This window comes from Coregonus lavaretus (assembly GCF_964263955.1).
Source record: "Coregonus lavaretus genome assembly, chromosome: 7".
NCBI lineage: Eukaryota > Metazoa > Chordata > Actinopteri > Salmoniformes > Salmonidae > Coregonus > Coregonus lavaretus.
Genome location: NC_139994.1, coordinates 36,139,599 through 36,162,416, shown reverse-complemented (window position 1 = coordinate 36,162,416; position 22,818 = coordinate 36,139,599). Strand labels below are relative to the sequence as shown.

Below are 22,818 nucleotides of genomic sequence, written 5' to 3'. Positions count from 1 at the left end.
TAATTTGGCAGTACGTCCAACCGGCCTCACAACCGCAGACCACGTGTATGGCGTTGTGTGGGTGAGCGGTTTGCTGATGTAAATGTTGTGAACAGAGTGCCCCATTGTGGCGGTGGGGTTATGGTATGGGCAGGCATAAGCTACGGACAACAAACACAATTGCATTTTATCGATGGCAATTTGAATGCACAAAATGCAGTGATAAGATCATGAGGCCCATTGTGAGGCCCATTTTTTAAATGGTATCTGTGACCAACAGATGCATATCTGTATTCCCAGTCATGTGAAATCCATAAATTAGGGCCTAATGAATTTATTTTAATTGACTGATTTCCTCATATGAACTGTAACTCAGTAAAATATTTTAAATTGTTGCATGTTGCGTTTATATTTTTGTTCAGTATAAATATTGTGCAGGTAACCACACATATTCTTATTTGTAATGACAACCATAAGTGGTGAGCACAGCAATTATATAAAATACCCCCAAAAATCTGTCTTTCCATCTCTCTATGCACTTCTCTATGATGCTAATTTTCATTTGGCTCACCACCCGCCAATATTCAGGGAGTATTTTTTTTATGGCATCCATCTCCTTCAGCAGCACCACCCCTATTTCTCCTGTTTCTTTGCTGCTCCTCTACATCTCCATGCTGGCCTTGACCTGGACCCATCCCTCCTTAGCCCATCTCCTCTCCAGCTCACTCCTTAGCTGGTTCAAGGTGTTATTTTCATCCTCTTTCCCCTTCTCCACTACAAGCTTTTGCCTTTATTTGAGGCAGTTATTCTCTATCCCTTTTTGGTCTTCCTTCCCCTTTGACCTCTCCTCATCTTTTCCTTTTTCTGCAACAAGCCTTTGGATTTCCTCCTCATTCTTCATATCTATCCTCACTAGCTCCTTCTGCCACAACAACCCCAAATGAATGGAAAAGATAAGCACCATACAATCTTATTCAGTGCTTATCGTTTCCATTCATTTCAGGGTGACATTTCCCATAACCTTACATTCACATTGATTACAGATTGCAATTTAAATCACTCAGTTTAATGCCATTACTATTTCATTGTGGATGAAAAAAGTACAAGATCACTTGAATACAACAATGACATCCTTCACAGAACAATGGATTCTCCGGACCAATATAATATACTTTACATGATCAGAAGATACCTTGACAGGAACGTAAACTAAATCATGAGTGGAATGGTAAACCATGAAACCCATTGATTTCTTACTAAAATCAATACTATAAGTTACAAAAACTTCTCACATTTGAGGCAAATCGGTAGACTAGCTCTACATCCGTAATATGAATACAAAATTATTATTTTTTAAGGTGTGGGCAATATGGAAACAAATAAGATTCCCACTCTGGGGGGCAGTTGTAATTCACAATTATGCACACATCAGTATAAAGGGTTTTATACACAGTACATTGTTGTTTTTCTAAAAGCACTTTAAAATAACCACAGTGGGACCAACCAGGAACAAGCTAATGATCCAACTGAGTGCTTTTGTATAATGGTATGTCACATACTCCAAACCCCTATCTTGAACATAAAAAACCCACCCACATCAAGGCCTGTTTTACCCAAAATTATATTTTTAAAACCCTAAACCATTACATACATTTTCCATGATGATATTCCTTTTCCCCAGATTATCTCTTTTCTTTGTCTGTTGCCTCTTCTCCCTCAGTGTGTGTCTTCTGGTGTGCCTTTAGGTTGCTCTCCCTGCCAAAGCTCTTGCCGCAGGTTGGGCAGTTGTGTCGGCCAGAGCTGTGAGCCCTGGCCATGTGGGCTTTGAGCTGCTCCGGCTGGGCATAGCTCTCTTCACACTCAGAGCAGGGGTGAGCCTTGCTAGGTTGAGACGGATGCCCGTGCTTCTCCTTCTTGTGGGCCCGGAGAAGGGCAACAGAGGAGAACGTGAGGTCACACTCAGCTTCAGGACAGGGAATTTGGAGCTCCTCCTTAGGGGGTCGCCCCGGTCCTTTTCCTCTTTTTGCCACAGACTCCTCTCCCCCCTCCTCAACTTCTCTGCTCTTCTCTCCGTTTGCTGCCTCTTCCTCAGCAGACTTCGGCTCAGCCTCAGACACTTTCTTGGGAGGTCGGCCACGTTTTTTGGCCGGGACCTTTGCATCGCAATGCTGATCACCTGCAAAGTTCTCCTGGTGCAGCACAAGATCCACCTCCGCCTCAAACCCGCGGCCGCACTTGCCACAACGGTGAGTCTTGGTGTCATCATCCTCCTCTTCCAGTGGCTGGGGGTGCTGGGTGAGGCGGTGGGTGCGTAACTGGTTTGGGCCCCGTAATACCACGCCACATTCCTTGCACACACACTGCCGCTCTTTGCACAGCTGTCGCCGGTGGACTGTCAACTATGAGAGACAGAAACAAAAATTATAAGAGGCTCAGGCCATCTTGAGGAAACAAACACGGGGACCAAGGCACCAATGGACAACAAAAGGCAGATGTACTACAGAGCACCTGCCTAGCCCCCGGTTCTTTATCTTTATTGGGATTCCCATTAGCTGATGCCATGACCACAGCTAATATTGCTGGGGTCCTAATCTCTCATGGACAGACTACGTAAACATAACTAGTACCGTAGATCTGTCTGCATTCTATGGGATGCGTGAGATAACGAGAATCATTAATTAATTCTGGGTCTTGTGCTTTCGTCACTGGTTATTTGGAGGCATCAGGATTGGGTGAAGGCGGTGCTTAACCATTGACACTCATGGGAATTGGCCTATATGGACAGGGCTAAATTGAAATGAAATGTATTAGACATTACACTTGATTTTAGTGCATTTTACATTTACTGTACTTTTCGCTGCATTTGTTAATAACAAAATCTGAAAATACTCTGGATACATTCAGTAACATAAGAATATTCCAGAAAAATGTGGGGTAGGTGCAACATAAGAAGAAAGAAAAAAATACAATGGTTTTACTGAGAGGACTAACTGGTGTCTCCAAGTGGCCACACACCTCTCCTAAGCGTGCACAGTTCCTAAGTAATTTCAAGCAGTTTGAAGTGACTCAAATCCAATTTATTTGCATTTCCGATTCAAATCTGTTATTTTTCCTGCGGTCTGAATAGCAAAGCCAGATTTCTAACCACCTTCATATGTGGTTTGAAGTCAGATACAAATCTGATACCTGGCCCTATGACTTGTGTCTGAACGGTCAAATCTGATTTATTTTCCCTCAAGTAGTTGTTAGACTGTTATTTGCCATATATTTTTGCTTGCTAGCTACTCTGTTGACAGTTTGACAAGAACATGAGGTTGTAGCTAGCTAGCTTGTTAATTGTTTACAAACAAAATGAGTGAATGTGCTAGAAAGCTAAACAGCTACCTAGCTATAGTTGACTGCTGTGACTAGCTAAAAAGGACTTGTTTTGAAATGTGGATCTTATCCTTTGAGCATTATGGCCTGCAGTGTGAACAAGGCTAAAGAAGAGTCTTCAACTATAAGGTGCTTTTTTGAGCTGAGGAACTAGAGCAAGGGGGGGCAAAGTACGGCGCGCCAGGCACTTCAATCCGGCCCGCGAGACATTTTTTAAATGTATTAAATATTATTATATTTTAGTTATGATTTTTGGCCTAAAATTACTCATTCCATGATATACAAACAACCTCCAATAGATGGCGCTGTAGCCAGGCAGCGCGCTCTGTATTTGGCCCTTCAGTCAGATTCAGAATGCGCCATCATAGCCACTTCATTGCCTGACGACTTTTGACGTGAAAAATTAGTGCTGCGAAAATGAGAAAAGTGGACTCAATGATGGGAACAACCAGGGGCTCTGACTTATATGACAGCGTGTCTGCCTGCTTGGAAAAACGGACAAACGTCACAACAGATGGATCACCAAATCTAACCGGTAAAAACATTTGCCTACTAAAAAGATTACAAGACAAAGTAAAAGAAGAAAGCCCTAACTCAGAGGAATTTATATTTATTCACTGTATTAATCATCAGGAAGCCCTGTGTAAAAGTGTGTTAACGCTGGAAAATGTTGTCAAAGTGGTTGTAAAACTTGTCAACTTTATATGGGCAAGGGGGCTTTAACCATCGTCATTCAGCTGCTCAATGACACAGAGGCAGAGCACCAGGACCTGTTGTACCATTCAAATGTGTGCTGGCTAAGCCTGGGAAAAGTATTTCGCCGTGTGTGGGAACTGAGAGGGGAGAAAGGTATGTTCCTTGATACGGTTGGTAAAGCTGACGACTTCTCAGAGTTGAAAGACACAGACTGGCTGGGCGACTTTGCTTTCGGTGTGGACATACTGGGGCATCTGAACAATCTAAATGTGAAACTGCAGGGAAATTGTGTTTTTGTGCATGAACTGTATTCCAACGTGAAAGCCAAACTTATGTTGTTCTCTAGACAAATGAGCAGCCGGTCTCTAGCTTATTTTCCGACAATGGCCGCACTGAACGCGCCCATATCGCAGTGCCGCACTGAGACATACAGTAGCACTTTGATTGACCTGCATGCTGAGTTTTCCCACCGCTTCTCAGACTTCACCAAGATTGAGACTGAGCTGGAGCTTGTACCATGCCCAGTCTTTCGACAGTGAGAAAGCACAACCAGACACACAATTGGAGCTCATCGACATCCAGTGCTTTGAAGGAGAAGTACAAAACAGCAACAATAGGCCAGTTCTATGGCTCACTGAATGAAACAAAGTTTCCAAACATTAAAAAGCACGCCCAAAGGATGCTTGTTTTATTCGGGTCCACATATGTGTGTGAACAAACGTTTTCAGTCATGAATTACAACAAATCCCATCACAGGACAAATTGAACAAATTACCACTTGTCAGCTGTTCTGAGAATCTCTACATCAAAGATGACAACAGACTTTGATGCCCTTGCCAAGAGAGGTAACCAGACCCATTGTTCACATTAAGACTCGAATAACCGTGACTGGGGTAAGCAAGGATTATGCTTTTTCATGGTGATGGTTATGCAGTGAGAATTATCCAACAATGCACTTGGATACAGGTAATAACTCATCCGTCAGATTTGGGCTGAGGTGATAGGATAACTGTAAATATGGCTCACAATGGAGATGATAATTGTTCCTTAATATGCTTTAAAAAAACAGACCATTCCAAATTAAATGGATGCTCTTACCATATGATTCACTCAAATGTTAGAATCGTTTTTTTTTTTTTACACATCTGTTGTTACATTTTGCATGTCTCCAGTCATATAATATATATTTTTAAGTTTGCATATTGTGACTAAGTTTGATTGTACTGTACAAGGGTAGAGATGCAGGATCTGTGTGTGTGTGTGTTTGACTGTGTCTGTGATGTTATAAATTATATAAATGTTGTAAAAAATGTGTTCACAAAAAACTTGAACAGAATTGTTCTGCAAGCATATGCACACCTAAAGTATACTATTAGTTGCGTGTCAATGTGAAAATTAATAAAGGCTTCACATGTTTTGTCACACATATAGCATGTGGCCCTTCACCTGGTTTCAAAAACTCAATGTGGCCCTTGAGCCAAAAGGTCTGCCCACCCCTGAACTAGAGCAAGCACACTTGTAGTTGTTTTGTTCGGAACAACCCTGCAGCCCCGCCATCGCACAATTACTGTTGTTTACGCAATCCAAAAACAGCCCATTTTAAAATCGCAATCTGGGTCAGGTGGGCATAATTTGAAAGCTTGTTTTATTGCCAACATGACTAGCTAAGTTATAAAATATGATGTCTGTGTTAGGCTTTCACAAGGCAATTCAGCTAAACAGATCGTAATTTTGGGGCGCATAGAAAGGAGTCATGAGTGCCTTCAGATGCGTGTTCTGCAGCGAATTTTCTTCACAATAGACAAACATAGGCTCATTCTGTTCAGAACAACCCAGGTTGACGCTATTTCATCTTGTAACTGTACATCAAACAGTGATCATAAATGTTTGACACTGTATATGACATGAGTTTTATGATATGAAAATTTGAAGTGCACATTTGGACTCAAGGGTGTTTGGCTTGCTTGTATGACATGAAAGTGGTATTTATTTTAATCTTCAATGTCTCATCTTTCAAAATACATATAGTCCTCTTCATTTACAGCATTCCCTCACTCAAACAACAAAACATTTGCTAAAGTTACCCAATTAGCAGGAAGGGTGGGGGTAACTTCTTGCAGCGTGCGGTGCTCAAGTTCAGAATGACTGTCCGTCAAAAGCCATACAGCCCTGTGAAGCGCAGAGCATGAGCTCTGATGTCATTTATAACTTATCAGTGGCCAAATCTGCCATTTTCAACCTGGGTACGGGTGTAAAGGGTTAAACTACTTTGCTTCAACAGATGATAAAAACAGGTGAAAATATCAGAAGAGAGGGCTTTGGCTAAGAGTTTCCTTTTGCGAGGGTGGAGACTTCGCAAACCGGAAATCTCAATTTCTTACATGCTTACCCCCAAAACCCAATCGAGCATCTGACCAAATTAGGAACGATTTTAGTTCTGGGTTAACCGAGATTACTGGGGTCCTTACACACACACAACTAAAAGTAATTACAGACAAGACTTTACAACTTCCATTGAAAGACAGTTCTCTCACCTCAGAGAAGGTCCGGAAGCTTCCCTGGCAGTGGGGGCAGCGGAAGGGCTTGTCTTCCAGGCTGTGTGAGGTCTGGTGCTGTGTCAGCTCCTCAGAGGAGGAGAAGGTACGATCGCACACATAACAGGTGAACAGCGTATTGGTCTGCAAAATAACACAAAACAGCAAATAATTAACAGTGTTAGAGGTAATGTACATCATTATATATGCTGTGCATATAGGGCTACAGCATCCTACTGTTAAGCTGTGTGCTTTGCAGCTCCGGGGTGAAGTTTCCCCTAGGTACACCATACAGATTTACGATCAGCTCCCCTCCCAAATTCTAAACTTAACCATTACTAAGGAAAATCCTAAAAATGACCCAAGATTAGCATCACTCGGGCTCCCGAGTGGCGGAGCGGTCTAAGGCACTGCATCTCAGGGCTTGAGGCGTCACTACAGACCCCCTGGTTCAATTCCAGGCTGTATCACAACCGGCTGTGATTGGGAGTACCATAGGGCGGCGCACAGCGTCGTCCAGGTTTGGCCGGTGTAGGCCGTCATTGTAAATAAGAATTTGTTCTTAACTGACTTGCCTAGTTAAATAAAGGTAAAAAATAAATAAAAAATCTAGGGGCAACTTCACCCTACTCCTGCAATGCATCTTGCATTTCTTTTCTCCATTCCGTACCTGTTGGAGCGACTGCTTGTATTCTTCACGATGGCTCTTCCTCATGTGCCTCTCCTTGGCCTTGGCATTACAAAATGTAATGAAGCACTGAAAACACTGTAGGCTGTCATGCTGATCTGCAATAAGAGGAGATACTGCACTTCAAATTCAAACACATTAACAACAATCTGAAATATACAAATGCAAATGTTCTTACAGGGTTGGAGAGCAGGAACAGTCTGTGGTTTGATGGTGGTCGCTGTGGCACTGGTCATCACCTCTTCCCCCAGAACGACCTGCTCTATGTCCAACATAACATTACCCAACTCCATTGACGTCTGAATCCACCCAGCAATGCAAACACAAGTTTACATCGGGCTGTAACAAAAATATAGGCATCATCAGATGTGTGAATAAATTAATATCTGCATCATTGTCTTATTTTGCTCATCGTGTTAATTGGCAAAACTAAGCCCGTGTTAATTGTCAACTAATAGCTAGCCAATGTGAACCTGTGTGTATGTTTCGATAACTAGTTGGTAGCTAGCTAAGTAGCCAGCTACAACCAAGTGAACAAAAATGCGCCGTGCGTGGATCAAATGATTGAGGAACTTGATGAATGATAATTTAGCATGCTAACTAGCTGGGAAGGCTGGCTGGCTTTGCCACTAGATATACTTTTTACAGAACAGTAAAAGGCATTGATAACAAACCAGAAAAACCGCAAATATAAGCAAGCAAAGTAACGTTAGCTAGCTACCTAGCTTCAGCCAGGCAACGCAGACAACACACAGGGAGGGGGAAATATTGGGAATTTCAAACTGGAACTGAAGCAGACATTTTCCACGAGAATTATAAAAATAGCATTAGCTATAATGTTGTATTAGGTTTTCATGCAATTTAAAAAATATATAATTTGAGATTGCACAAGAAAATCAATTTATACGTAGCTAGTAAGCTTCAACCGTTGCTTACCCAAAGCGTCCAATGAAATGAAGTCTTTGTGTGAACGGTTGACCCATATCACGTGACACTGGATGTTACTGGCTTGGCCATCACGGAAGTTCGGCTCTTTTTACTGACTCGGGTCTTTTCGACTCGTTTAGCCAAAAGAACGAATCATACTATGGAGGTAAATCATTGGCATAATGAGTACGTTTACATGCACAGTAATAATTGAATTGATAATGGCAGTAGGCAGATTATGCAATAGTCATGTAAACACCTTACTCTGTTGATCTTAATCGCCATAAGGTCCAAATCGAAGTAAGCATATGCCGATTAAAACACCTGGGGCCTCATTTATCAATATTGCATAGAAACTACTCTAAAATACTACTTACTAATGTCGTAGTAAATATATAATGTTATAGCTTGGTCTGACTAAAATATTGTGCATGACCCATCTTGTGTTGGGCCTTTGTATTTAATACAATGCACAACAGACTTCTATCTTGTCAGCCTTATCAGCAGGTGGCTATGGACAACACCCACGCCATAGGTCTCTCAGTTCTTCCAACTCACGAGTTCTTGCTCTGAGGACACACACACACACACACACACACACACACACACACACACACACACATCATCACTGATAAACACACACACACACACACACACACACACACACACCACTGATAAACACACACACACACACACACCACTGTTAAACACACACAAACACACACACACACAAAAACCCCCTTCTCTTAGGCTGAACATCTGAAGACAGAGAACCCGACTCAGAGCCAATGCAACAGTGACACTAGCCTGGAGGTGACCTCGCCCAACTCATCAGGACCAATCAGAAGATCAGAACGACTAGATTCAACCTACTTCATTTTATTGTATAAAATGTCAGCACACAATGTTTAGGGGCTCTCTCAGATATCTCCCTACGAGATTGACGAACGGGTCCGTGCACGCGATTCCAGATATCTTTACCTCTGAATAAACTGCCTTATATTATACCATTATCCACCCTGTCCAAAGTCTCTACTTGGTCTCAGTTCTCCAGTAAACTTGTTTTATCAACACTAACGAAATTTAGAATGTTCATAGCATAGAAAAAGTGTGATTTATCGAACATTCTCAACAGCTCCCGCCTGTAGGCTTATAGGCCAACAGTGCTGTTCCACAGAATGAACGAGTTGCGCGTTCCACCTTGCCACCACATTCAGGAGCGTCTTTTGCCTTCTACTCGGTAAATTGCCGCGTGTCGTTGTGGCCGCCCAAAGTGGCTCGCGTGTGGGTGTGCTGGCAGCATACTGCTTCAATAATTCACCATAGCAAGTTTGTAATAAGGTCTGGTTATTAAATTGGTAAATAGTTTAATCCATTCTCCATTTCATGAATTTATTCACAGGTAAATAGTAATATGCTCTAAACCGCTCTGGTGACAAACAAACTTTGCTGGCCTGTTTCCAATCATCCACATGGCTGGGAGAACCTATTCAAGTAAGTAAATACATTTCGAAAATGTAAGAAAACAATGTATTATTAGCTAACTAGCTACAGTACAGGCTAACTCAAGTGAGATGCCAACGTAGCTAGCTAGTTATCTAGCCAACTTTACATACTGTATAGCTAGCTAAGTGAATTAAATATCACCAGCTACCTAACTTCATATTAGCTAGCAATCTTGATGTATTTATCATTGTAAAAAACAAACTCCAAATGCATTTGTAGGTAGCTAGCTAGCAGCCATGGAGGAGGATGAAAGGATAGCAGCCCCAAATGTCAAAGTGAGAGAGTAGGCTATTCTGGATAGGGCCGGTACTTTTGTGTAGTTCCAGTCCCTAGAAGTGAGGAATGAGATAATAGTAACATAATATTCAGTGCTGTCTCATTTGAGTATAATGAAGTCTGTTTCTTGTGATGTTTTCTGTCCTCAGATACAGAGAGCTGTGAAAGACTGTCTGCAGATGAAGAGGTCCCAATTAAGAGCAGTGGTTCTCAGTCCTGGTCCTGGGGACTCACTTGTTTTTGCCTTAACACTATTGTATACAGCTGATTCAAAGGATCAACTCATCATCAAGCTTCAAGTGGTATTTATGTATTCATTTGTGATGCTATCCTGGATATGATCCTGATGTTGTCACATGCTACTGTTAGGTTCTGAACAAACAGAGTAAAAACTCAAACGGACGACTTGAAAAAGCTCAAACCAAGTTTATTCACCCACTGGGTCATACAGCTGCAAAGAGAAGGTATGATTACAAAATTATATATATTTATAACCTCCTAATAGGCGGGATCAACTCGTTACACATCTAGACAGCCAATACATCTCTTTTGCAAGGCCGGAACTTAATTGGTTGCTCTCACTGGTGTAGTCATGGCCCTGCATGATGCTAGAACCTTCGTGGGCGTGGAAGTGTATGTGTGTGAGATAGGACTGTAGTAGGAGGATCGTCGTGGTGGGCCCCTCTGCTAGAACCTTTGTGGAAGTGTATGTGTGTGAGATAGGACTGTAGTAGGAGGATCGTCGTGGTGGGCCCCTCTGCTAGAACCTTTGTGGAAGTGTATGTGTGTGAGATAGGACTGTAGTAGGAGGATCGTCGTGGTAAGCCCCTCTGGACCCCCTCCCAGAGGTTTCTTCTCACTTCACCTGTTGACTTGACCTCGAGCCGAATTCCTCGCTCTTCCCTAGATCTGCAGCTGGCCTGCCTTATCAGAGACTAACTATTGCCCTTCGCCTCCCTCCTTAGAAATATGGAACAGAATATTAACTTTCTGCACTTCCCATTATCTCACTCAGTAACTTTCCATACACTATGTCCCTTCATTGACCCCAACATATACATTCCTTATACATGTAAAGTAGTCAATAAGTTATAGTATGGTAACATGAATAAGTATATTTCAAGCTAGAATCCAACAGTCCCTCCTTTTTTAAGGAGTGTAGTGTGTTACTAATGGTTTTCTTTGAGACTGTGGTCCCAGCTCTCTTCAGGTCATTGACCAGGTCCTGCCGTGTAGTTCTGGGCTGATCCCTCACCTTCCTCATGATCATTGATGTCCCACGAGGTGAGATCTTGCATGGAGCCCCAGACCGAGGGTGATTGACCGTCATCTTGAACTTACATTTTCTAATAATTGCGCCAACAGTTGTTGCCTTCTCACCAAGCTGCTTGCCTATTGTCCTGTAGCCCATCCCAGCCTTGTGCAGGTCTACAATTTTATCCCTGATGTCCTTACACAGCTCTCTGGTCTTGGCCATTGGGGCGAGGTTGGAGTCTGTTTGATTGAGTGTGTGGACAGGTGTCTTTTATACAGGTAACGAGTTCAAACAGGTGCAGTTAATACAGGTAATGAGTGGAGAACAGGAGGGCTTCTTAAAGAAAAACTAACAGGTCTGTGAGAGCCGGAATTCTTACTGGTTGGTAGGTAATCAAATACTTATGTCATGCAATAAAATGCAAATTAATTACTTAAAAATCATACAATGTGCTCTCACAACGGCTCTCACAGTTGAAGTGTACCTATGATAAAAATGACAGACCTCTACATGCTTTGTAAGTAGGAAAACCTGCAAAATCGGCAGTGTATCAAATACTTGTTCTCCCCACTGTATATAATAGTTAATTATATGTGTTTCTTTTACTCAGACTGAGTCTATAGAGGTTTGAGAGGTTTGATATCGCATAAGATAGATGACTGAGAATTTACACCTTTGTTAATTAAATATATTGAGAATCAGGTTGGATTCAGGTATAGAAGGTAGAAAGGGGTGAAATCTCAGTTATCTAGCATAGTTTAGGCTCTAGTCATATATATATATATATATATACTACTGATTGGGAATATTGTATTTTATATGAACTGTTGGGGGTTAAGTCATTTTACTTGCCACAAAATAAGAAAAAGAAAAGTGGATTGACATGAGGTTTTTTAGTGTTATGATGTCATGTCATAGTATCGTGGGGACCAGGTTAGTTACTAGATAAGTGGCTTGGTGCCACAGAGTCTACATTCCGTTATGTCAAAGGAGATTAGTGATGTTTATGATAGCATGATTGATGGACAGGATATACTGACTTGGGGTAAAGAGTAATAACATCAAAGAATGGGAGTGCTCATGATGATTACCAGATGTTCGTGGAGAGACTTGTAACAGAGTGTATATATAGAGAGAGTGGATCTTTGTTCTGGAGTGAGGGAGATGAGAGGCAAAGCTCTGTCCTTCTGTTATAACTAACCATGTTACCATATTAAATATCTTGTATGAACTCCCCATCAAAAGTGTCTAAGTACATCCTTACATTCGTAATCACTTGATACCCTAGAAACTCATCATAACATTGATCTACAAGCATTACCAAGTAAATGCTTGTGCCTAGAAAATGTATGTGTCGTTAATAGACCATATGGTCCTTATGCACAGGCTGTAACATTTTTAGGGTGAAGTCAGTCAGATCACATTTCAGACTTTTCTTGGACTGTTTCACTCTGATATGGTGGACTAGATTAATCTATTTCTGCTGTGAGAAAGTGAAATGACCTCAAATAAGGCAATTGCAAGACACTGATATTCATAAATAATTTGTATAGCATCATCAACAGCTGCAATTTCATGTAACATCCCCCACAACAATTTTCCATCTGTTACACATGACAGGAGCGAAACACTGATTCAGAAACAAGTAGCAATTCCAAGATTACATTTTATAAGTCTTAAATAAACAATACATATAACTGTTGAATTGTTTACCTATTTTAGGGTTCATAGAGCTTTATTGGCGACTTTAGACAAAGCAAAAACAGGAAGGCAATGAGTGAGAGGAAACACATTCTTGTTTCAATAATCTGTGAATGATGGGTAGACGGTGAATGACGTCATGAGGCCATTTTCAGGAGAGAGGGAGGGGACAAAGGAGAGATTTAAGACCTGGCCTGGTCCTTCTGCTGGAACTCTGCAATTCGGGTCTCCATGATAGGCCTGAAGTGTCTGATCAATCCCTACAGAGAGAAAGAAGAGGAGAGAGTGAGTTACGAAAAGGGCCAGTCACCAAACTACACTATTACCAAATCAAATCTGTTTAAATAGCTATCTCTCTGGACAGATACAGGCACAGCCCATAGAAACCTGTATTAGTTACCACCAATACACACTAATGCCTAATTCACTCTATATGGCTGACCGAACCAACCGTACTGTGCTGGCTTGGATATTTTATTTTCACTATGGTGGATAGATGTGTAGCCAGGCCTGCCCAGGATAGCTCAGCTTGGCACTATAGTGTGAATGAGGCATAACAAGTTGAGCCTCAGTGTGTTTATATCTATCTCCTGTATTCACCTGTACGGGCCACGCGGCTCCATCACCCAAGGCACAGATGGTGTGCCCCTCAATCTGTTTGCTGATTTCCCAGATCATGTCGATCTCAGCCACCCCTGCATCACCCTTAACAAAGCGCCACATCATCTTGTTCATCCAGTCCACTCCTTCACACAGGACAAGAGAAAAAGTTTGAATGAGTGAGATACAGATGGGAATAGGGTAGAGACAAACAGACTTGTAGCACTCTTTAAAGGTACAACATTTGAATCAAAATAGTTAAGAAAGTAAGTAGCCTTGTGCGAGCAAGGACAGCCCAAAATGGTGGGCCAACCAGAATGTGTCACTCAAAAATATCCTTACCCTCCCTGCAGGGGGTGCACTGGCCACAGCTCTCGTGTTTGTAGAACTCAATCAAACGGGCAATGGCTCTGATGACGTCCGTCTGCAATGACAGAGTACATCTCTCAACAACATACACTACCAGTCAAAAGTTTGGACACACCTACTCATTCCAGGGTTATTCTTTATTTTTACATTGTAGAATAATAGTGAAGACATCAAAACTATGAAATAACACATATGGAATCATGTAGTAACCAAAAAAGTGTTAAACAAATCCAAATATATTTTATATTTGAGATTCTTCAAATAGCCACCCTTTGCACACGCTTGGCATTCTCTCAACCAGCTTCATGAGGTAGTCACCTGGAATACATTTCAATTAACAGGTGTGCCTTCTTAAAAGTTAATTTGTGGAATTTCTTTCCTTCTTAATGCATTTGAGCCAATCAGTTGTGTTGTGACAAGGTAGGGGGGTATACAGAAGATAGCCCTGTTTGGTAAAAGACCAAGTCCATATTATGGCAAGAACAGCTCAAATAAGCAAAGCGAAACGACCGTCCATCATTACTTTAAGACATGAAGGTCAGTCAATACGGAACATTTCAAGAACTTTGAAAGTTTCTTCAAGTGCAGTCGCAAAAACCATCAAGCGCTATGATGAAACTGGCTCTCATGAGGACCGCCACAGGAATGGAAGACCCAGAGTTACCTCTGCTGCAGAGGATAAGTTAATTAGTTACCAGCCTCAGAAATTGCAGCCCAAATAAATGCTTCAGAGTTCAAGTCACAGACACATCTCAACATCAACTGTTCAGAGGGGACTTTGTGGTCGTGTTGCTGCAAAGAAATCACTACTAAATGACACCAATAAGAGATCTGCTTGGGCCAAGAAACACGAGCAAAGGACATTAGACCGGTGGAAATGTGTCCTTTGGTCTGGAGTCCAAATTGGAGATTTTTGGTTGGTGTGGGTGAACGGATGATCTCCGCATGTGTAGTTCCCACCGTAATGCATGCAAGAGGTGTAATGTATTCCAGGGTGCTTTGCTGGTGACACTGTCTGTGATTTATTTAGAATTCAAGGCACACTTAATCAGCATGGCTACCACAGAATTCTGCAGCGATACGCCATCCCATCTGGTTTGGGCTTAGTGGGACTATCATTTGTTTTTCAACAGGACAATGACCCAACACACCTCCAGGCTGTGTAAGGGCTATTTTACCAAGAAGGAGAGTGATGGAGTGCTGCATCAGATGACCTGGCCTCCACAATCCCCTGACCTCAACCCAATTGAGATGGTTTGGGATGAGTCAGACCGCAGAGTGAAGGAAAAGCAGCCAACAAGTGCTCAGCATATGTGGGAACTTCTTTAAGACTGTTGGAAATGCATTCCAGGTGAAGCTGGTTGAGAGAATGCCAAGAGTGTGCAAAGCTGTCATCAAGGCAAAGGGTGGCTATTTGAAAAATCTCAAATCTATTTTGATTTGTTTAACACCTTTTTGGTTACTACATGATTCCATATGTGTTATTTCATAGTTGTGATGTCTTCACTATTATTCTACAATGTAGTAAATAGTCAAAGTAAAGAAAAACCCTTGAATGAGTAGGTGTGTCCAAACTTTTGACTGGTACTGTATATCTCAATGTGTTAGATCAAATTTCGGTTCTCCTAGACGTAAGAATCAAATTTCGGTTCTCCTAGATGTAAGAATCACTTTCTCATCAGTGTTATACTGTTACTTATACATATAGGGCTGGTTTCCCAGACACAGATTAACCCTAGTCCTGGACTAAATAACCTTTTCAATGGAGATCTTCCATTGAAAGTGCTTCTTAGTCCTGGACTAGGCCTGATCAATGTCTGGGAAACCAGCCCATACTGTGTGGGTGAGAGCTTACAGATTTGTCCATGACGATGAGAGCAGCGGTGCCGAGGCCAGTCTGAGCCTGGACCAGGCCGTCAAAGTCCATCAGCACGGTGTCACACACTGAACGGGGGATGAGGGGTGTGGAAGAGCCTCCAGGTATCACACACAACAGATTGTCCCAGCCACCGCGCACGCCACCTGAGAGAGAGACATACACTTCTGTCAGTTGAATTGAGGCTGCGTGTGTGAGTTAATGAGCAAGTATGAGATAAATACTGTGCCTTACTACTGAAAAAGATCTGTAGTGGCATTAGTGTTTACTAGGCAACCTGATCCAGGGCTTTGATACAAAACCACCTGCTATCTTAAAATCCTCTGGATTGCCTTTTTACTAATTTAAGACAACATTCAGTACATATATATTGGATATCTTAGAACTGACATTCATAAGCAGATGTTTGCTAACTGTAGTTACAATGGTGAGGTGGTTAGTATACATTGGGAAGAGACAGATGCAGCTCAGTTTTAAATGCTCACGGTGGTGTACGCTAAGGACTTACCTGCGTGCCGCTCGATGAGGTCCTTGAGAGGAATAGACATCTCCTCCTCCACTGTGCAGGGGGTGTTGACATGACCCGAGATGTTGAAGAGTTTTGTGCCCGAATTCCTCTCTCTGCCAAAGCCTAGGAACCACGTGCCACCACGGCGACAAATAGTGGGCGCCACGGCTACTGTTTCCACGTTGGCGACAGTTGTTGGGCAACCAAACACACCTTAGAGGGAACAAAACGGTCAACAAGTTTAGAATTAAACTTTTAGAAGAAAAGTCAAAGGATATTTGGATGTTATTGGTATTGAAGTAGGTGTTTGGTTGAACCTCTAAATTGACCTATTATCATCAATAACATGCCATTGCCATGTCATGATTAGTTCCATATTGTGGTATGACTACATCATGGGGAGGACTCCATCTCCCTCTCCACCTCAGTAACTCACCCACATCAGCAGGGAATGGGGGCTTCAGGCGGGGCTTCCCTTGCTTGCCCTCGAGGGACTCGATGAGTGCCGTCTCCTCTCCACAGATGTAGGCACCGGCCCCACGCATCACAAACACATCAAAGTCGTAGCCAGAGCCGCAGGAGTTCTTCCCAATCAGACCAGCCGCATAGGCCTCATTGATGGCTATCTGAGGTCAAAACCAGGATCAAAGAAGACATCAATGAATGTCATTCAAAATCGATTATCTTAAAGGAATCATATATGTGTTCAATTTAGTAAGAACATCGGAAAAGGTGAAGGTGAAAAAGTGTGCCACATCTAAGAAGAATTGCAGCCTAACTGCCTAGAGATCAACCTCAACTGTTTTGTAGTTATGAACTTGTTTTACCTTTTCATGCAGTCCCTGCTCTCACCTGCAGGTTGGAGGACTCGTTGTAGAACTCTCCCCTGATGTAGATGTAGGCAGCACGGGCTCCCATGGCCCTTCCTGCCACCAGGCAGCCCTCCACCAGCTTGTGTGGGTCGTTACGCATGATCTCCCTGTCCTTACAGGTGCCAGGTTCTCCTTCATCAGCATTCACCACCAGGTACTTTGGCCTAAGGAACAGATGAAGGGGGGGATAGGAGTTTTAGTTTTAGATTCCTTACTCAGGTCAAAGTTGGCACAGGAGTCAAATGGGGGTTAGAATTGGGGGAGTGGAAGCTGATCCTAGATCAGTACCTAGGGGAAATGTCACCACAGAGCTTTAAATGAGCAATAAGGGCAGTACCACTGACCTGCCATCACTGGGCTTGTTCATGAAGCCCCACTTCATGCCAGTGGGGAACCCGGCTCCACCTCTCCCCCGCAGCCCTGAGACTTTGATCTCATTGAGGATCCAGTCCACTCCCTTCAGCAAGATCTCCTTGGTCTTGTACCAGTCACCACGACTCTGAGCTCCCTTCAACCTGGGACAACATAGGGAGAGAGGGATAAATATGACACCTAATTCCTAAGAATACTACAACATTAGCATAATACTTTATAAATAAGTAATATGCATGGAATGGTATATTCTTATACATATGAAGAACACTGGCCCAAGCTCTCATATCCCAAAGGCCAGCATTTCCAACATTGTGTACAATGTTGTGTAGGGAGAGTAGGGCTGTCCCCAACTAAAAATAATCTTGGTCGAAATTTCAAAAAGTGTATTTCTCCATATATTGACACATCTTATGTGTTTTAATCAAATCAACTATATTCACTGAGCTTGTCTGATGCTTTAAGCACACTGTTTGATTAAATAATTAAGACACACAAATTACTAGAGGGAGTCAAAAAACAGTAGGTTATTCTGGCTGGAATTGTTACACTCCTGCTATGTCAAAATTACTGACATGGCAGATTCGGACGGGACTAGGAGGTAAAGGTGGAAAGGGAAGGTAAATGGAGGTAAAGGGAAAGTCAGATGTGTGCAATAAATTTGACTAGTAGTGGAAAATACTGGAGATCAAGAAAAATAAGGTGCGTGCATATTATGTGTGCAAAACAGGTGATGTATAGATTACTATATAATTTTCCTGACTGTTTAGAACTATGTAAACAACACTAAATAAATGATAAGCGTATCAGTCTTTTGTAAAAAAAAATTTTAAGCCTTTGTTACAGCAAAGAGTAAAAACAGTCGCATTCATTAGTGAATGCAATTTCCAAAAAGGAACGGTTTATTTATTGTTTAAGCTAATTATTAGAGGCTTGCTTTATTTTATTTTAAAACTAAAATGCATGATTGCATTTCAAATCATGAATAACTCGTATACTGTGTGATGACATGAACAAATGAATGATTGATTGATACAGTAGCCTATATAAGTATTGAAATATAGGCCTAAGTAAGTTACGGTATTAAGACTAAAAAGGATGCGCTCTTACGCCTACAGCTCAATGGTGGTTATACAAGGTTGCTATATTAAGCCTACTAATGATAATGACATTACTTATGATCATAATAATAATAGTAATAATAACAATAAGAAGATCAAGAAAAAGGTGCGTTATTGTTATAATACATATTTCTGAGAATTTGGAACAGTGTAAACAACACTAAATATACACTGCTCAAAAAAATAAAGGGAACACTTAAACAACACATCCTAGATCTGAATGAATGAAATAATCTTATGAAATACTTTTTTCTTTACATAGTTGAATGTGCTGACAACAAAATCACACAAATATTATCAATGGAAATCAAATGTATCAACCCATGGAGGTCTGGATTTGGAGTCACCCTCAAAATTAAAGTGGAAAACCACACTACAGGCTGATCCAACTTTGATGTAATGTCCTTAAAACAAGTCAAAATGAGGCTCAGTAGTGTGTGTGGCCTCCACGTGCCTGTATGACCTCCCTACAACGCCTGGGCATGCTCCTGATGAGGTGGCGGATGGTCTCCTGAGGGATCTCCTCCCAGACCTGGACTAAAGCATCCGCCAACTCCTGGACAGTCTGTGGTGCAACGTGGCGTTAGTGGATGGAGCGAGACATGATGTCCCAGATGTGCTCAATTGGATTCAGGTCTGGGGAACGGGCGGGCCAGTCCATAGCATCAATGCCTTCCTCTTGCAGGAACTGCTGACACACTTCAGCCACATGAGGTCTAGCATTGTCTTGCATTAGGAGGAACCCAGGGCCAACCGCACCAGCATATGGTCTCACAAGGGGTCTGAGGATCTCATCTTGGTACCTAATGGCAGTCAGGCTACCTCTGGCGAGCACATGGAGGGCTGTGCGGCCCCCCAAAGAAATGCCACCCCACACCATGACTGACCCACCGCCAAACTGGTCACGCTGGAGGATGTTGCAGGCAGCAGAACGTTCTCCACGGCGTCTCCAGACTCTGTCACGTCTGTCACATGTGCTCAGTGTGAACCTGCTTTCATCTGTGAAGAGCACAGGGCGCCAGTGGCGAATTTGCCAATCTTGGTGTTCTCTGGCAAATGCCAAACGTCCTGCACGGTGTTGGGCTGTAAGCACAACCCCCACCTGTGGACGTCGGGCCCTCATACCACCCTCATGGAGTCTGTTTCTGACCGTTTGAGCAGACACATGCACATTTGTGGCCTGCTGGAGGTCATTTTGCAGGGCTCTGGCAGTGCTCCTCCTGCTCCTCCTTGCACAAAGGCGGAGGTAGCGGTCCTGCTGCTCGGTTGTTGCCCTCCTACGGCCTCCTCCACGTCTCCTGATGTACTGGCCTGTCTCCTGGTAGCGCCTCCATGCTCTGGACACTACGCTGACAGACACAGCAAACCTTCTTGCCACAGCTCGCATTGATGTGCCATCCTGGATGAGCTGCACTACCTGAGCCACTTTTGTGGGTTGTAGACTCCGTCTCATGCTACCACTAGAGTGAAAGCACCGCCAGCATTCAAAAGTGACCAAAACATCAGCCAGGAAGCATAGGAACTGAGAAGTGGTCTGTGGTCACCACCTGCATAACCACTTCTTTATTGGGGGTGTCTTGCTAATTGCCTATAATTTCCACCTGTTGTCTATTCCATTTGCACAACAGCATGTGAAATGTATTGTCAATCAGTGTTGCTTCCTAAGTGGACAGTTTGATTTCACAGAAGTGTGATTGACTTGGAGTTACATTGTGTTGTTTAAGTGTTCCCTTTATTTTTTTGAGCAGTGTATTATAATACCAGAGACTGTTCTAACGAAAACAAGTGTAAAGCCTTTATTACAGCAAAGCAAATATTTAAAAACAGCCACATTTGTGAAATTGTTTAGTTGACATGTCGTTGTGTGAGGCTTGGCACTCAAGGAATCAGCAGGCTATTAAAGAAACACTCAAACAGGCAACAGAAGCAGAATCTGTCTTATTTCTGTAGATATGTTGATGATTTATAAAGCCAGGCACATTTAACAGTTAGGCTATTGATTATAGACCTAATTAAGTTGAGGTTTCCTCTCTCCTCACTTTTCTTAGACAATAAGGCAAGGGCTGTTTTCTCATCCCCTCATTCTGCTGCTGCCTCCGCCGCATTGCTCTCAACACCAATATGCTGGTTAACTTTGCTATTATGCACATAGCAACATGGTCTAGGAAAAGGCGCCAATTCAACAGTGCACTGATGTGTTTCTGAACCGCGGACAGCAACCACTATCCAACGTAGGAGAAAGTGCATTTGTTATAAAATAATATAATTTTTATTCGGTGTTTTTTATTACTTTTTTTATTTAACCTTTATTTAACTAGGCAAGTCAGCTAAGAACAAATTCTTATTTACAATGATGGCCTACCAAAAGGCAAAGGCCTCCTGCGGGGACAGGGGCTGGGATTAACAATAAGAACATACATCACCACAAGGTGTTGCACCATTGTTCTTATGTAATATAACCATATACAATTTCAGTAGCACATGTTTTAGACTGATGGACTGTGCCATCCCCACTGCCTCCACAATGGATCAGTCCACTCAGACAGGTGTCTTGTACACCATACTTATTTATATATTTTTTTGCTACTGCTTGACTAAAGAAATCTCAGTCTATCAACAGCCTATCGACTAAACAATTGACTAAATGGGGTCAGCCCTAATGGAGAGCAGTTTGTGATGGTACCTCCAGTCATGTCTGCCATACAGGTTGGTGAAAATTCTATCCTGGTCAGCCAGGGGTCCAAATGTTGTCTTCTTTGGCGGTGCCTAAAGAGATTGTAAAACTGTAGGCCTAATCATCTAAATACAATATAGAGTATTTGCTGCCTGCAGTCTGCAACTGTCAAGTTTGCACTTTGTTTACGCATGTTGCGTGGAAGGATACCTCAGCCATGCTGTTGAATCGTGTGATTGCAGTCACTCCGCCTTGACAGACAGCAACTGGGGCCGGAGCCGCCGCATACACCAACGCCCGCCGGGACAAGGTCAGCATTCTGATGACTGGTTGAAGGACAGGATGGGCAGGATGCAGGAAAGTACACAAGTCGATAGTTCAGAAATTATTTCAAATGTAGCCACAATACAATTAAATCCGCTGGGCAACATCTAGGGCAGGCTTCAGTTCCATCCCCATTACAAAAGCTTGAGCAACATTACAAAACCCAATGGCAATATGACATGACCCAATTACAACACAAAAACATTAGGCGCAGTTACATGACTGGCATCAATGCACATCATAACATCCACGGAAGCTTACCTAACGTACTGCTTATGTGCCAGGCAAATGCCCAACTTCTCTAATTTAAGCTATTTTTCGCAGCCACTGAGTTAAAGAAAACACTTGTCATTGCCAACTCATTAACAATAAATTGCTAGCTAATCAGACATGTTAGGTTGGGATAAATAGCACTGAATTGTACAATTTCCCGGATTTATGTTCAAAGGTGTATAAGGAGAAATCGTCAAATATATAGTTAGCTAAAAGCCGAACACATTCTACCCTGACACTGCACTGGCAGGACCTGCATAGTACGTCCCACTATGACCTCCACTTTGATTGTGATAGCTAGCTACCTAACTAGCATGCTAAACAGGAGACGACAATCGACTTCTGGTCCATAAAACTGCTCCAAGTCTCATAAGAATCTTGTTGTTTTGTGTGCTGTATTAATGTAGCCATGAAAACAACAAAATCACCAATGTTTTTGTTGAAGAGGTTTTCCTACCTTAGTGTTGTGTCCCGAGCAAGTGTTACTAAATATTGAACGGAAGCTAATGCTTCTAGTTCGGAAACAGTCCGCGGTGTAAACAGGGTTGCCAGGTCTAGCAAAAATGTGTAGTCAATTGACCTCTGAAAACCAGCCCACAAGGCATGAAAACTGTTTTCGCGGCAAAAGATTAATAAACAATTTTCCATAACGTTATAGAGCGAATTAAGAAGAATACCGACGTCATTTTTAACGACGTAGGCTAAGAAGCAAAATCCGGATTTCCATCAAAATAAAGATTATCGTGAGTTTAAGAATATGTAGCCCTTATTAAACTCTCCAGATCATTTTCCATCAATGGATGTCAATTTTACTTGTTTTGACTGCTATGATTAAGCAATAAGGCCCGAGGAGGTGTGGTATATGGCCAATATACCATGGCTAAGGGCTGTT

The 22,818-nt window shown here is 42.4% G+C and overlaps 2 protein-coding genes across 3 annotated transcripts; both read right to left on the bottom strand.

The window, feature by feature from the left end:
• Window positions 1–1,407: 1,407 nt before the first annotated feature.
• On the bottom strand, window positions 1,408–8,244 carry LOC311132677 (uncharacterized protein). 2 transcript variants are annotated; one of them, XM_084165945.1, is made up of 5 exons: window positions 8,209–8,244; window positions 7,451–7,611; window positions 7,255–7,370; window positions 6,585–6,728; window positions 1,408–2,378 (listed from the first exon to the last, which is right to left on the bottom strand). In XM_084165945.1, the coding sequence occupies exons 2-5, from the start codon at window positions 7,563–7,565 to the stop codon at window positions 1,662–1,664; spliced, it is 1,092 nt and encodes a 363-aa protein (XP_084022071.1). In that variant the 5' UTR covers window positions 7,566–7,611; window positions 8,209–8,244; the 3' UTR covers window positions 1,408–1,661. The 2 variants fall into 2 exon arrangements, with proteins under 2 accessions (XP_084022071.1, XP_084022072.1); XM_084165946.1 differs by having other exon boundaries at window positions 7,994–8,210.
• A 4,638-nt stretch (window positions 8,245–12,882) lies between these two features.
• On the bottom strand, window positions 12,883–22,467 carry LOC311132085 (NADH dehydrogenase [ubiquinone] flavoprotein 1, mitochondrial-like). Its single transcript, XM_084165261.1, has 11 exons — window positions 22,384–22,467; window positions 21,540–21,655; window positions 21,339–21,421; window positions 17,507–17,677; window positions 17,143–17,326; window positions 16,727–16,916; window positions 16,291–16,503; window positions 15,762–15,928; window positions 13,880–13,961; window positions 13,538–13,683; window positions 12,883–13,197 (listed from the first exon to the last, which is right to left on the bottom strand). The coding sequence occupies exons 2-11, from the start codon at window positions 21,645–21,647 to the stop codon at window positions 13,120–13,122; spliced, it is 1,422 nt and encodes a 473-aa protein (XP_084021387.1). The 5' UTR covers window positions 21,648–21,655; window positions 22,384–22,467; the 3' UTR covers window positions 12,883–13,119.
• Window positions 22,468–22,818: the final 351 nt, after the last annotated feature.